Here is a 15,819-nt window from a genome sequence, read left to right as displayed (position 1 = left end):
TTGAGTGGAAGATTATCCCCATTGTGAAAAATGCTCAAAACAAGATTTTGGAAATCATCAATCAGAAACTGGTAGCTTGGAGTCTATATATCTGGTCCCCAGTTGTATTTTGTTTGGCCTGTGCAGAATTTAAAATGTACATTTAAAAAGAATCAATTACCCATAGTTAAAAACTAGTATGTTCAAGTAGTTCTAAAGATTTGTGATACTGTATAAGCGCCATAGCTGTGTTAATGTTAGCAAAGGTGGTGGTACAGAGTATGTTCTGTAGTTCACCACGTACCCATGACTGCCAATTGTAGCAGGTTTTCTTGGACAGCCATCCCTGAAATCATGACATGGTGACTATTAATTATGAATGCTCAGCCTTAGTTTAGGCTTGTCCCATTAGCTCTTATTACTTTTTTTAACCTGTTTCTCTTCATATATATTTTGCTTTGGTCCTGTTTTACAGCCAATGTCCTGGCACATGGGAGCATTAGATATATTTTCTATTTAAGCCCTCAGAGTAGACAGCCATTTTGGTATCATTTACTATCAAACAGACTCATGAGACCTTCCTGCCCTGACCTGAGTGTTGTGATTATAGGCACGTATCACCACATCCAACTGCTAGGCACTTTCCTAAGGATGGTGGAATTTCCCTTGGCTAAGCTTGATAAAAGTGGCTGCATCACTGAACACATGTACTTACGTAGTTAAATTTCAAGTCCAAATATTTCAGTTTCCTGAGCATATTCAGATTAACTAACTGCTTTAAGTAAGTATATTGTGTCCTAGGTACCAGGGGTGAGATGGTCAGCAGGGAAGCTGGAGGAGAAACCCTGGAACTCTTTACCACCTTGTTTCTTGCTTTCTGGAGACTCAGAGCCTCAGTTCTACTGAAGGTCTCATGAAATCCAGGAACTTCTAAGAAAAAGCAGAAATTCTTAGTTCTAGAGTTTTCACATCACTGGTTGGCCAATAATCCCAGGCCAAAATTTTCTTTCTGAAGATATCTATGTATCTTCAGCACACACATCGCCTTCAACATTTCATGTATATAATAGGGCGTGACTAATATCTAATTTTGAGCAAGACAAGCTCTCTGCTCTTATAAACATGAAACATAATGCGGAGAAAAAATTAAGCTGGCCAGCAAATATGTCAATGAAGGGATATAGTAACTAGTGTATATGAACTACTGTAAATGAAGGCTAGAGGTAATCATAAGAAGCAGCACTGCTAATTTTTGTCAAGTCTACAAAATAACAATAACAACCAAAAACACACACAGTAGAAAGCAGGTTTAGCACAGTCAATGAACTGGAAATGCCAACACAGACAATGAAGAAAGTAATCGGACATCTAGTGTTGGGCGTGGAAGTTTAATCTGCGCACAGCTATGATGAACATATTATACACAGTACAACCTGGTCAGGAACTGAAAACTAGATCTTGGATTCAGCTACATGCACATAGGTTTTATTAAAGCTATTTTAGTGAATTGGGGACACAAGCCACATTTCAATGTTAAAAATTAAGAGTGAAAATACATACAAATATCTTACAAGATAAATGTAAAGAGATGGGCATGGCTTGGGAACTAGAGGATTATTGAGGGAGGTTCTAGGAGCTATGTGATGAGAGACCGCACTGGCATGTAATGTGGAGGGTTAGGACCTAGAGAAGTTGAAGGTTTGGAAAAGAAGGCATTTGCTGAAGAGGTGTCTGAGAAGACAGGCTGACAGGATCATGGGAGTAATGGGCAATGCACATAAAAATAAACTGGAGGGATTGAGAAAGGACATATTAAGTTCCTATATAAAGATGGGGAACAATACATAAGGTTTCTTCCTGAGACATAATGAGATCAGTGGCTTAAAGAGGGTAAAAGGTAAAATTACTTTATGGAAAGTAAGTCTAAAAGTTTTAGAAACATGGTAAAATTGATGAAATTGATCACTTTGTTTGTTTTAGTGTTATTTTGGGAGATTTCTCCCAGCTGTGTTTTGCTATATTCTATATATGAATGCCACCTTTGGGTACAGATAATTTTTGAGCTATAAAATTACATATAAACTTAGGGAAATTATTAAAAATTATAATTTATTAATGGTACAGAAATGACCAACACAAGTTAAAGGTTTCTCCCAAGTCTAGACTATAATACAATGTTAAATAAAGCAGACAATTCCTATTTTTAAATTATTTTAAAACTAGATTTGTTTTAAAGTAAAACAAAAAAAAAATCAAACTGCCCAAATACGAACCAGTTTTCCTTTAAATCAAAAGTAAGAATAAATTGTCCTTGAATTGGCATGGGAAAGACCTCTAACATTAGAATGTTTTTATGTTAGAATGAGGTATAGGATAAAGATCTTTTTATTACATATGATGCCTGACACCCCAGCCCAAAAGCCAGTACTTTTCAGTTTTGGTGGTGCTAATACAGTACTTTGTAACTGAAGTGTAATTCTTCTACCTTGGTGGCTTTGTTTCAGAGCTGTTTATGAAGAAATTGATGCTTACCACCACAAAGAAGCTCAAAATCACAGTGACTGCTAAGGTAAACAAAAAAACCCCACCAGCTTACGCAACATAGATTCCATATAATTCAGTGGAATTAGCATATTGGTATTAAATTCTATAAGCACCATTCGAGTCTGATACCCATTTCAGCACAGTACCAAGTTCCTCTGAATTATTTAACACTGTCCAGTGCTCATTAATGACATACACTCTCCATTATCTTATCATCTAGAAATGAGGCATGGAAATACAGAAGCTGGTTTGGGGTATATAAATATTAATGCTAACAAAAGTAAAAGATGATCAGTAAACTTTGTCATTTCAATACAACTCTATGGCATCCGTGTGCAGTCCATACCTGTTAGCTGGACCATCAGTAGTGCTCCTGCACCAGGTATCCTATTTACATACCACTGAATGCCTGGTCTCCACTGACCTGCTCACTGTTTACTCCCTTCATATCTCCAACCATGGAAAAGTCCATTCCAACCTTTCCTCTGCTTAACTGTATGGCTTTCCAGTTTCTCAGGAAATTCAGAGAATGGCCAATGTCTTCCCTTTATTTCAGGAGTATGCTCAGCTAATTAGCAGCACAAAGGACCAGCTCAATAAAGCAGTCCCTGCTCCACTGAGGCCTGAAAGACAAGTCCTGCCAACAGGGAAATCCAGTGGACCACTTCTCAACAGAATAGTTAACATTTCCCAGCTAACACAGCTACTCCTGACAATGGCTCAGGATTTCAGGAGAAGCTGACTATAACAACTACAACTTCAGCAGAAGGAAAACTTTCTGGTATTAGGTCAACTGGTTAAGTTGAAGACTCTTCTGCTGCGCAGGCATTCCTACCAATAGAAATCACCACAGACCTATAAGGGTACTTGAAGATCGTCCTACTACAAAATATTGTGAACAGATTGGGCAGGAAGTGAAGAAGAAAATGAGTGCCTTCATTTAACTGAATTTGAATGTAGAAGTCAGTTTGCATTTATATATAAATAACACTTTGGTTTAAACTTGATGATTTGTTTAATTATATTTCAAGTGCCTGAGCACTGCATCAGGTGGCCTTTGTAATGTTAAACATTCTTGCCTTTTATTATAATTTACATTTTGAAACAAATACTGGAAAACAAAATTGTGCATCATTCACTTAAAATTAAATTACTATTAATTTGTCAGAGTTGTATTGTTTTTGTTTTGTTTTTTACCTCAAAGAGCATTTATGTCAATAAGTCTTCATAGTTTCTTCCTTACATCATCCATTAATGAATCTGGAATTATGATAATAAATGCCAGCACAGACTAGCAGGTGTAATTCTTCTGTTAAATCACTTTATCATCATATCCAAGTCATTGTCTATTCAATACTCTGAATAAATAAGCCCTCAATCTTAACAGGAAAAGCCACGCTTGAATGAAGATTACAAACTTGGAGTGAGCTGGCAGACCGAGTGATTCCTCTTACTCTTCTTTAAGTCTTTAAAACTGTCAGTTCAGCCAAAGACAGCTCTGCAGGAATGCATTTGCTGCCTTGTCTGACAACCTTGAAAAAACTGTCTCCCAGTGTGTCTGCTGACCAGTACATATGTGTCACTCACCTTCCCCACATACTCACAAAATAAATGAACAATTTTAAATTGTGTCACTTTATACTGCAGAAAAGTAGCAGCCCTTGCTTGGTGATAAGGTCTATGAACTAAAACCACTTGAGCATATTTTCTTTTTCAAAGTTTTCAGATACATTGGTAAAAGTGTGAAGGTCCTAACACTACAGAATTAAACTGAACCACTAAAGCAGTTTATTTGTGCATGTGTGCCATAGCATGCATATAAAGGCGAGGAGATTCTCCTGGCTCAACCTCCCACCTCACTGTCAGGACTCTGGGATTACAGGTGTCAGCTACTCCACTCACTCATTTAAGGCTGGTTCCAGGAACCAGAACAAGTTGTCAAGGCCTATGAAGCAAACAATTTAACCCACTGATTCATCTCCCTGACCTTTTGTGCAGTTTTCAACAGTCACCCGTGTGGTACATCCAACAGTCAATATTCTTCATGTCTCGATAAATACCATTCCTTTTCTATTACTGCACACAGAGCAATGCTCATTTCCTGCCCCTAAGTACCATCAGAGATAGCAGCATCTTTTTATCACAGACTGAGTCCTGAACCCATTCTCTCAGTCTTAAATGAGATAAATGAAGTTGAGAAGAAAGAAATAGAATCATTTAAAATACAAGGTTTCAATATACATTAGTGTAGAATATTTCTCTTCTGAGAAAGCACAATACATGATTTTCCAAAAATCACAAATCTGAAGCAGGCCTTGGAATCTACTTCAATTATAGCCTGGAACTGGCAACTTGTGCCCTTCCTTTGCTTCAAAAAAGGTGTAAGAAAGAGTGATGAGATCGACATTCACCATTCTTGGATCTTCTGCAAATTCAGGGTCAATATAGAAAAACACTGGCATGTCTACTTCTTCTTGTGGGTTAAGCCTTTGCTCTTCAAAGCAGAAGCACTACAAATTACAGAGAGATATTTGGTTAATAAGGTTCCTCTGTATTACTTAAACACAGCAATATTCATTTCCTGTCCTTAAGCACCACCATAGGATAACAACATCTTTTCTGCACAGACCGAGTTTTGCTTTAAGGATTAAGAAGCAATTTAATTCTAATCTTAGAATACAGTAGCCAGGCATAGCAGTACAGCCCTTTGATCCCACCATTTGGAAGGCAGAGGCAGGTGGGTTTCTGTGAGTTTGAGTCAGCCTGGTCTACAGAGCTCCAGGACAGTCAGGATACATAGACCCTGTCTCAAAACAAATAAACAAAAGGAACAAACATAAATTTGGTTTCTCCCTCCATCTAGATGGTACAAGCATGAAGACACAAAAATGGCTTTATGTTTGGAATAACTAAGTACTGATCTAGGCTTTTTTTTTTTTTTTTTTCTTCCCTTTTTCTGCAGTCTCACATTGCAGGCCAGCTTGGCTTAGAATCCATTACACACCCATATCCAGGCTGGACTCTACTCATGACAATGCTCCCATCACAGTCTATTGAGTACTAGGATTATAGGCATTAGCTACAATATCCAGCCAGAAAGTGAACTTTTAGAAATTAAAAGCATTTAATTTATAATAAGCAGTTTCACATACTTTTATCATAAAGTTTACACATTCAGTTTACCTGTATTTTATTGAAATACTGTCCAGCTTCAAATGGTACAACATTATATGTAGAAATTCCAATTACTGGTTTGTCAGTAGGATTCTTAGCTTTATAAAATGCCAGTGCAGTCTCTCCTGGTACCACCTGTTTCAACAAACACACGTTATATTTGATGCTATTCATTCCCCCCGCTAAATTAAGAATCATACTTTTTTTTATTCATTGGACCATACTACCTATCTCAATGTCCTATGAACACTGCCACAAACCTATCTTAGTTTCAGACTGTGTATTTGCTCATGCCAACAAAAGATCAGTTATCAAGGTCCCAGCTGGCTGTCTGAATCTTCTATAAATTACTTACAATGTGTCCAAGAAGTCAAGCAAACCACAGCTCAAGCCCAGCTACTTTATAACAGTTAAACCTGCATGTCATGATTGCCAAATTTTTTAAAGGGTGCCAATATTAAACTTAGCACAACTCTGAATAACTTACATTTATAACCAGTGTAAAAATGACTGATTGTTATCTATTAAACTAAAAGGAGTTAATACTTTGAGAAATAAAAGCAAAAAGGCTGTAAAAAATTTCCATAGGACATTCTATGACGTACCAATTTGCCTTCATCCTGATTATTGCCATGCAATTTGAACCAGTATTCAAAATCATAACCTACAAGCTCCTTAAAGAAAATTAAGTATGTTCACTAAACTGGGGAAGCACTTTGTTTTATAAGGGTTTTTTAAAATAACATTTGAAATTAAGGCTTTTGAGAGTAATCTATAGTTAAAAAGCATTTACCTCAAATCCTTTCAGGATTATAATTATTAACAATTCAAAAGAATTTTGGATACAATGATGCTAGACTGTTGTTACTACTGAAATAATTACTTCACATCTTTAAAATGTTTTCTTAGTCTATATGTTTAGCTCAATGGTAGAGTGCTTCCCCAGCACATACAATACCCTTGGTTCATACCTCAGTACTTTCTCTTCCTCTCAAAATTATATTTTTCTTTTTGATGGACAAAAATGCTTCTGATATGTCAGTCAATTACTTACTATGACCAATGATTCTCCACATTTTTTTCTATTATCACCTATATCATAGTAAAAGTCAGGAAGCTATATAACATGATATATACTCAACATTAGGATTTAGTCAACTTTTAATCTCATGATTATAAACACATAACATTGTTTCAATTGATTAAAAGTTAAAATATAGCCAGCACCATCTATACCTCTAATTCATTTAGATCTTAATGGCATGGTTGAGTATTTTTAAGGGATATCAATGTTAAACTAACCTTAAATAGATTACAATAAGTTTACAACCAGAGTAAAACTGATGGAATAAAACCCTTATTTAAGCAAAGGTTAATGCACTGAGAAATCAAGAATAACAGCAAGCAAGGCTAATTTGAGGTAGGAGGGTCGTAAGTCTGAGGCTGGCTTGGGGTATACTGTGGGACTATCACAGAAACCCCAAATGCCATAATTCCATTTAAATGTAGGGAATATGAAAAAGTAAATGTTTCAAAACACTAACATATTCCTTGAGTAATTCCACTCTGAAATTAGATCCCATGAATATTATCAACTCTATCTACTCATGAGGTGTACTAGCATTCTGAGATGCTTAGATGGTGTAACACTTTAGCACAGATGGGTTAACAGATGCACCCACTCGTCACTCACATATATCTCTGTTTGCTGAGGTCTGAAGTTCCAGTGGAGACTGGCATGCACGTCGGCATTGAAGGTGACCTTAATGATTCGATCCTTAACGGGCACCATGTTTTCAATCTGGTCGGATGAGTGCCCGGCCACTGCAGATCCTCCAAGTCCAGTAGTCTAGAACAAGACACTGGATACGTTAAGCAACAGTGTTTAGATCTCCATGTATCTCCTGGAAAAAAGTAAAATTTGAAAAACAACCGAATGCTCTACTTTGAGCCAAACTGTATACTACCCCTGATCTTTTCCTCTGTGTCAATGGTTTGTTTATATTTGGTAAAGTGAGTCCTATTTTTTTCTAGCAAGGAGTCACTTTTAAAAGCAGATTTTGAAGACAAGCTATTATTACTGAGTGTAAAGCAAGACTTTTGACATGTAACCTTTCATTAAACAGTTCCCTTCACTGTTAGTCTAGTTTACATAAACAATTTTTCACTTACAAAAACCAGTTTACCCACACCCAGTCATTTCAGTTAAAACACAAAACTGTCCATGTTTCTGCACCACAGTTTTTAGAGCTGAAATCAGTTCAGAGTTTCAGTTGTATATTGTTTTCCCAGGGCATCATAAATGTTTCCCCGTGTGGGTGGAGCAATGATTATCTGACACTTACCTGTAATTCTCTGCAAACACAGAGATCTTTTATCCTTCATTGACAGTTAATGAGTACCTGACCTTTTTAAGCTTTTTATTTTTGGTTTCCCAGTTAACTGCCATAAAGTACCAGGAATTTTTTTAAAGTATTTTTTATGGTTTATTTATGTGCACTGGTATAAAGGTGTCAGATCCCCTGCAACTGGATCTTCAGACAGTTGTAAGCTACCATGTGGGTGCTGGGAATTGAACCCGGGTCCTCTGGAAGAGCAGTCAGTGCTCTTAACCACTGAGCCATCTCTCCAGCACTGACTGCTTTTCCAGAGGACCCGGGCTCATTACTATCATTTTATCAGATGTGGGGACAATGCTACTTCCAAGATATTCTTATTCTTAAGATAATCAGAATTCTGATTCCCAGATAATTTACCATGCCTATACTAGAAAAACAAAAGGTCAAATTTGAGGCTAATGGAAGACTCTAAAAAAACTACCGTATTAATATTTTACTATCTTTCTTTTGCTTGTTACACAAGTTACTTAGCTTCAGCAATTTCTCTCAACATTGTCAAATTCCACTTTAAACCTAAGAGATGAACTGCAGGACAAGTATTTGACTTTATTTAACAAGTGTATATATATATATATAATTTTGTTTAAGAGACTGAGTTTTAAGACAAACTATTTTTCCTAAAGAATTTAAGTCAGTTGAATAAAAATAAATTTATGTATTCTCCTTCAATATCAATTCCTTATATATTCTTGGGACATATGTGATTAAAGTTTCTCAAGTTCAGTGCTTAAACTAAACTAGCCAAACAGTCATTAAAACGACATCCTGGGCTCAAGCCCAGATCTACTACTAGCTGAGGCAATCATAGTATCGCTGGGTTTCATTTTAATTGGCTCATAAAAAGGGACCATTGCATTCCATGGCATCCTATACTTACTTTATTTCTTGCTCTAAAACTTGTTGATTTCACAGTAGCAGGGTATTCTCAAGGACATACTAGTGTTAAACATGGAACTTGATTTTAAGGCTACTTTTTTTTAAGACCTAATGTTAACCTAGCCTAACCTGACGAAAGCATGTGAACAGACACTCAGGAGTGTTAACTACTTCATTTCTGTCGGTCTCAGTACTACTGGCATGTTGGAAAATCTTTTTTTTTTTTGGGGGGGGGCGGGGTGTCCCATGAACTTCCAGGTAACTAACAGCCTGTCTAACCTCTCTACTCACTAAGTGCCAGGAGTACCCTGTCCCTGTGTTAAGGCTCATTCCTTCTGAGGCGTGGCACCAGCTCCATCTCTCCCGGAACTGGCCTTGGAGAATCGCGGCCTACGCAGGCATTGGCCCAGGGATGATGGCGCCGCTGGGCTCCATCCTGCACCTCGTCCCTCCCTACCTGGCAGTAGAGCCGATAGAGGGGCACGGCGGCATAGGAGGCCCCCACCATGCCCACGGCGGCCGCGGCCACGTAGGTGAGCACCGTCTTGTTCCGCCGCCGCCACTCGTCCTCCTGCGCGCGCTGGTGCGGGTTGCTGCTCCTCGGCCGCCGGGGCGGCTGCGCGGCGGGACCGCGGAACCCGCTCGGACGCTCCCATGTCCCGAGCCGCCTCAGGCCCCGCCCGGCACCTCCGAGCCCCTTCCAGCCGGGCCTAAGAACCGGCTCCGATCTCGCCACAGTCCAGCCCGCCCACCCGGGCTGGCTCCAGCACCGGCAGCACAGAGCCACCGACCTCTATCCCGGACACCAAAATCCTCCCATAACCCCCCGGAAAGCACGCCCGCCTGTCAGGGCCGCTAGGCGAGTACTCGCGAGACCTCTCGAGTCTCGCGGTAGCCGGGTTGAGCCCCGCCGCTGCCTTGACGACCAGATTCCTCAGGTAGTAGCCGGGCTACGGAGGCCGGGTGGCCAGAAGAGGGTAAGTTCGCGTTTTCTTGCTAGGTGGCTGTGCCTTGCAGTTTGTTTCCCTCTAATACTTCTCTAGTTTACTTTGTGGAAAATGCATCTGGCCCTCTACATGCAAGCTCCTCACTGGGGTTTGTACTGTAACACTTAACACCCATCTTCCCAAACTCCGTCAGCCTTTGTCTCGACCCAGCGGCCCCCAGCGGCAGCTCTCGTGTGGGGCTCCTGCTTGGAGTTCACTAACCACCTCTGACCTGAGGTCAGGCAGTGCTTCTTTCAGGAGCACTAACTGTGCAAACTGCATCCCTCTCCAATACTCTCGACTTCTGCATCTTCTCAGCTCATTTGCAGACGCCTTCCACGGCGCTGATACTCCTTTGCTATTCACCCCATAAGAACATCAAGGCAGAGAACCGCTTGCAAACTGCGGTTCAGAACAGAAGGACCAAGATTTGTGGGCCTTTTAAAGGGGGAACTGAATCGGGCAGGCAAAGACCCCCGGGAAATATGCAATAGCCGTCTTCAGTTCGCTAATAGGACAAACAAGGACCACTAGTAAATAGCAGCTAAGAGCAGATTCTGACGTTAAGCTCTGATGAATTTACTGTGGACTTGTCCTTACATCTGTTGTATTTTCTTTTAACTTCTCCATAACCTGCTGACCTTATTTCGTGATTGGAAATCACAGTGGTGCATGAGGATAAGCATACGAAGTGATTTTCCCACTGCTGCAGGCATAGGAAGATCTTTATAAAGTTAGGTCTAGTTTCTAATGGCAAGAGTGGGTCTGATTATCCCCCCCCCTTCGTGCGTTAGAAACCTGAAGGCCTAAAGAACTGTAGGTCAGTCAACATTTATCCCTGGCACTTCTTAGTTGACGAGGGGGGGGGGGAGGCATCATCCAAATAAATCAGGCACACGCACTTTTGTTATTGATTGCCCTCGGAAAATAAACCTGTAAATAAGGGGATTCCAGCTAACAGGGTCTGCCATCAAAATAGCTGGGGGCATGATGTCTCTCTTTAAAAGGTAAAATAAGGTCATCCTAGAGGTGACATTTGAGCCTACTCCTGAACCTTGAAAAAGAGCTACCCACAAAACAGTCTTGGGTCACACACAAGTCCAGAGGCAGGGGTGGATTGGATAAGATACAAAACAACAACAACAAAAACCAAGGTCAGTGTGAACCTTGCTTACTGAGCAAGGCTGACAGTGGAAGGAAATTGGGTCCCCGCCACACAAAGACCTGATAAAGCTATTGAAACCACTTTAAGGGAAGCTTAGTGTTAGGAACAGTGGAGAAACTTGATCTGATTTTATTCACACTAAAGGAAGAAAAAGATGTTAGTCACATGAGATGAGAGTGAAAGGGGCAAGGGTGGAGGGCATGAGTGGGAAGCAGATGTGAGGCAACTGGAGTAGTTGAGGACATGGAGGCCTTGGATCAGTAACTGGTTAGTGGCCACAGAGCTGCGAAATTGTAGTGTGGATAAAATCTAAATCATTGTCTAGTACATCATTCTGGTACATGGCCACACAAGTAACAATGCTCTTACTCTAGAAATTTGCTTTCATTTTGTTATGGCAGTATTTGGTCATCCTTTCCCTCTGTATGCGCCTTGACGCTTACACAGACTGTGAGATTTTCAGGATAAGACCTCTTAATTGTTTACAGTGTAGACTCAAATTCCTTACTAGGGGCCTGTGGATACAGCTTGGAGGTTAAAAGCTTTTACTGTTTTGCAGAGGACCTAGGTTTAGTTCCAAGGACTCACCTGGAGACTCAGAACTTTGACTCCAGTTCCAGTGTTTCTAGCCCCTTCAGGCACTTCACACACACACACACACACACACACACACACACACACACACACACACACAATATGCTTGTAATTTCTTTTAAAAAAAAATCCTATGTTAACTTTAATGTGCTTGAAGCTAACAGTGTATTTCCTTCAGCCTTCCCCCCCCCCCTCTCCAGGTATTTTTCCATTCAGATTATTCAAAGCAGCTGTATAAATATGTCAGTAATAGAGCTGTAATCATGAATGTTTTTATTTATTAACTGAATGTGAATATCTGAGGTACAGCCATTATGATTGCAGTAAAGTGATGTAAGTCTTTCTAGATTTCTCTTTTACTAAAATAGACATCAATCCAATCCCAATACAATAATGGAAAATGACAGTTCATGTTTATAAAAATGTTTCTGGATGATAATTAAAACTTTTCAATCTCCAATTCTACTTTGAAATAATTTTAAAAGTTACATAATCTATGCAGACGTAATAAATTTCCCACTTTTCCTTCACCTGGTTTCCCTAATCTTAAAGATCTCTGTACCATCTGAGAAGAGAGCAGGCATATGACATTCTGGAACTGTAAACTTAATACGTACAGAAGTATTGATTACAAGGGCACAGCACAGCCATCCTAAGCAGGTATTTAGCATCAGTTCAATATTACTGTGCTATCACCTTGGGCCACCATAACAAAACACTGCAGACTAGGTTACTCAACAATGTATTATGTTTCTGGAGACTGGGAAACCAAGAGCAAGGTACTGGCTAATGCATTTCTCATGAGGGTCCTCCCTCGCCTGTAGTACACTTGTGGACTGGCATGCCTGGGAGAAGGCAGCAAGCTTTGTGATGTCTTTTTTTGAGGGGGTGTTGGGGGACTTGAGACTTGGTTTCTCTGTTGCTTTTGAGCCTGTCCTGGAACTCACTCTAGACCAGGCTATCCTTGAATTCTCAGACATTTCCTGACTCTTCCTCCCGAGTGCTGGGATTAAAGGTCTACGCTACCACCACCCTGCTGTGATGTCTTTCTTATAGACACACTAATTGCATCTGATCGATCACTTGTTCTCCATTATGATCTCATTTAACCTTAGTAATAGCGTAGTCTGGATAGAGCTGCAATGGGGCTAGGGCTTCAACATGATTTTAAGGAACATGTACCTTCATAACTTCATACCATGGTATTTGTGGATTCAGCTTAAGTTAGTACCACTTATGGTAGTTTGGATTTAATTGGCTCCGATAAGATCATAGGGAGGGGCACTATTAGTAGGTGTGGCCTTGTTGGAGGAAGTGTGTTACTGGGGTGTAGGCTTTGAGGTCTCTTATGCTCAAATTACGCCTAGTTTAGCTCACTTCCTGCTGCCTGTGGGATCAGTATGTGGCTCCTTTTCCAGCACCATATCTGCCTGCATGTTGCCATGCCCCACCATGAAGATAATGGACTAAACCTCTGAAACTGTAAGCCACCCAATGACTTGGTTTTCTTTATGAGACTTGTCGTCATGGTGTCTCTTTACAGCAATAGAAACTCTAAGACACCACTTGTCCCAGTTATTTCCAGCTTTTGTCTACAGTCCAGTCCAGGATGGCCCCTTGTTTTTAGTGTCCTGCCTCTTTAGTTTTCACCAGTCTGAAATAGTTCTTTAGCCCTTCCACACAGCCTTGATTTTTTTTTTTTTTAAATAGTAGCACCTAGTTAATAGCTATAGTGTCCTCAGTATGTGTCTGATTTTTGTGTGCGGTGCTTTCTCATGGTTTATGAGCCTCTGATTGAAACCACAGAAGTGAGGTATTGTCTCATTGAATTTCTTTAGGGATCACATAGCTTCAACTTGATTCATGACTGTGAGGTGTTTACCTCTTTACTAAATGTCATATCTCAGTTATGGTTTCTAGTTGGCATGCTCCTCTTCCATTCTTCCTCCCCTAACCGTGGTATTAGCCGTTACTGCAAGGGCCTGGCTTCCTAGAGTGGAGAGTGATATTTAGAAATAAAACTAGGAACCGGAAGTAGTCATTATCCCTAGACCTTCTCAGACAGACCAGACAACTTGGATGTATAGTTACAGTTGTGTATGTGTGCCCAGCATGAGAAGTGAGTCTACTGTTATTTTTAATATATAGACTACCTGTTTGTTTCCCCCGGTATCTGAGCAAATTACCATAGCTGAGAACTTGGCCATAGACATGTGAGCTTGCTTCTGCCTGGTATATGAACCCAGAGAATATGCTCCATTTTGGGCACCATTTAAACATTCAGCAGGACAGAAGAAAAGAGGGCAAAGCCAAAAGCAAAGTGATTATAGTTAGCTGCAGGCAGTTTTGAAGACCTGGAGGAAGGAAGGAAGGCCACAAAGGAGAAGCTTGATTCTGGAAATATAGTCCCTTCCCCTACCCTCTCCCAAGCCCAGCCCCCTTTGAGGCCAATCTTCCCATTCTGTCGATAAGGAAAAAAACAGACTGAAAACATTGAAGTAACTTGCACAAGCAAAGTCAGCTGGGTAATGTCAGCTGAAGCTTATGCTTAAAATGATTGTGACTCCTTGCTTCCTGGTATTTTTCTGTGCCCTGTATAGAAAGCAGTTTTGCAATGGACAATGGTAATAACAAATGAACCATTTCCGTTTCAATATCAGGACAAGTTTCTTCTGCCTTGATTAAAATCATTAATGTGCTAAGTTGTCTATTTAGAAGACAGCATATTTTAAAATGATTTTCTGAACTAGAACAAACTGGAATTAAACATAAGATTGAAGTTAGAACACAGTGTGGAGGCCTGAGGTCAAGGATCTGATAATACAAGACTGGCATATGCAGCTAGAGGAATACTGCAGTATCAGAAACTCCCGAAATGTATTTGTTCTTCTCTACAGCTTTGGATGAATGCTTAACCCCAGGCTATAATTTGGTGAGTCTGAGTGTGTTCATGATGTTGCATAAATCACAGTGGTAGCTAATGCCTAGGAGTGCTCCACCATGGATGGAAAGTGAACTCCTCCGGGCTAGTCTAACCCTGTTCTGCAGCTAGAAGTACGGCCGCACGTTTAAAATGTAAAGCCTGTACTGGCACTAAAGACTTGGCACCTAATGTCCAATGGCATTCTTCAGCAGAAAATAGTTAAACCTGGTAAACTCTTTCTAGTTCGCTAGGGTCGTGTCTAGTTTTACACCGAGAAGGTAAAATAAATTGCCCTATAAACCTTTTGCTGTCACATATTGTTGTCTAACCTGGTTGTTGGTTTTCTGAAAACTTAAAGATGATGAAGCTCTAGTTTTAAACTCAGAGATCCACTTGCCTCTGTCACACACCCCCTCCCAACCCCAGTGCTGGGATTTAAAATGTTTACCTTCATGCCTGGCTCATATTTTTCAGTATTTTAAAAGCATAATTTAATTGCAGCTTCAGCCTAAATATGTAGCCATTGATCTGTATTTCCCAGCCGTTTGTTTGCCTAATAAAATTCCTGGACTCATCCAGCAATGTGATACCTAGCGATTATTTTAATAGAATTAGCAGCTGTTTATTTTGGAGTTGTATATTATAATAATTGAGCTCACAGTATGAAGGAATACATATTTATATAAATAGTAAGAAAAATGAGTTGTGATTTAGTTGAAATCAGGCTAGATAATCACTATATCCCCATTAGTGCACAGCGATGCCATCAAGTTGCCGTAGAATTTCGTAGTTTCCTTCTTTATTTCCTGACAGCTGCTCTTTATGCCTTTTGGATAGACTGGTCCTCTTTAGTGGGTGTTAATGAGCTTGTCTAAGTAACAGATATGACGAATAGAAAATATTCACTTATGCACTGTACATGCTCCTCATTCAAGTAACATTTATTATAGTAAAGCCACCTCTGTGAATATGCGGCTTGTCCGGTCTTACAGGACACTACTCTGAAATGTCCCTCTAATTTAAACAGTTCTTGAGCTTGACTTGATTCTCTGCTTGTTTCTGTCTTGAATATGTTAATAGTTATTTAATGTGGAACCTTGTGTTTTCATTTTATATTAGGTCCTTGTTATAGCCAGTCCTGGTCAATTTAGAAATGAGTACACACACACACACACACAC

The 15,819-nt window shown here is 39.9% G+C and overlaps 3 protein-coding genes across 6 annotated transcripts in view; 2 read left to right on the top strand and 1 right to left on the bottom strand.

Moving 5' to 3' along the window:
- Tom1l1 (target of myb1 like 1 membrane trafficking protein) overlaps positions 1-3,692 on the top strand; it is a 64,940-nt gene extending 61,248 nt beyond the window's left edge. The window contains exons 15-16 of one of the 2 annotated variants that reach the window (XM_050156653.1): positions 2,484-2,548; positions 3,080-3,692. In XM_050156653.1, coding sequence (XP_050012610.1) covers positions 2,484-2,547 — 64 coding nt within the window. In that variant the 3' untranslated portion in view covers position 2,548; positions 3,080-3,692. Of the gene's footprint in view, positions 1-2,483; positions 2,549-3,079 lie in introns of those variants that run through there. The other variant, XR_007594334.1, reaches the window with a different exon arrangement.
- Cox11 (cytochrome c oxidase copper chaperone COX11) lies at positions 2,063-9,807 on the bottom strand. The gene is given in 4 exon segments (XM_050156654.1): positions 2,063-5,033; positions 5,707-5,832; positions 7,391-7,546; positions 9,430-9,807. Coding segments are annotated over 4 exon segments (828 nt in total). The 5' UTR covers positions 9,793-9,807; the 3' UTR covers positions 2,063-4,850.
- A 67-nt stretch (positions 9,808-9,874) lies between these two features.
- Stxbp4 (syntaxin binding protein 4) overlaps positions 9,875-15,819 on the top strand; it is a 147,097-nt gene continuing 141,152 nt past the window's right edge. For all 3 annotated transcript variants that reach the window (XM_050156651.1, XM_050156648.1, XM_050156652.1), the window contains exon 1: positions 9,875-9,949. The gene's annotated coding sequence lies outside the window, so the exon portion shown is untranslated. The remainder of the gene's footprint in view (positions 9,950-15,819) is intronic.

Source organism: Alexandromys fortis, unplaced genomic scaffold (assembly GCF_014885135.2).
Source record: "Alexandromys fortis isolate MF-2015 unplaced genomic scaffold, M_Fortis_MF-2015_v1.1 scaffold_31, whole genome shotgun sequence".
NCBI lineage: Eukaryota > Metazoa > Chordata > Mammalia > Rodentia > Cricetidae > Alexandromys > Alexandromys fortis.
This window is presented reverse-complemented; position numbering and strand designations above follow the sequence as displayed.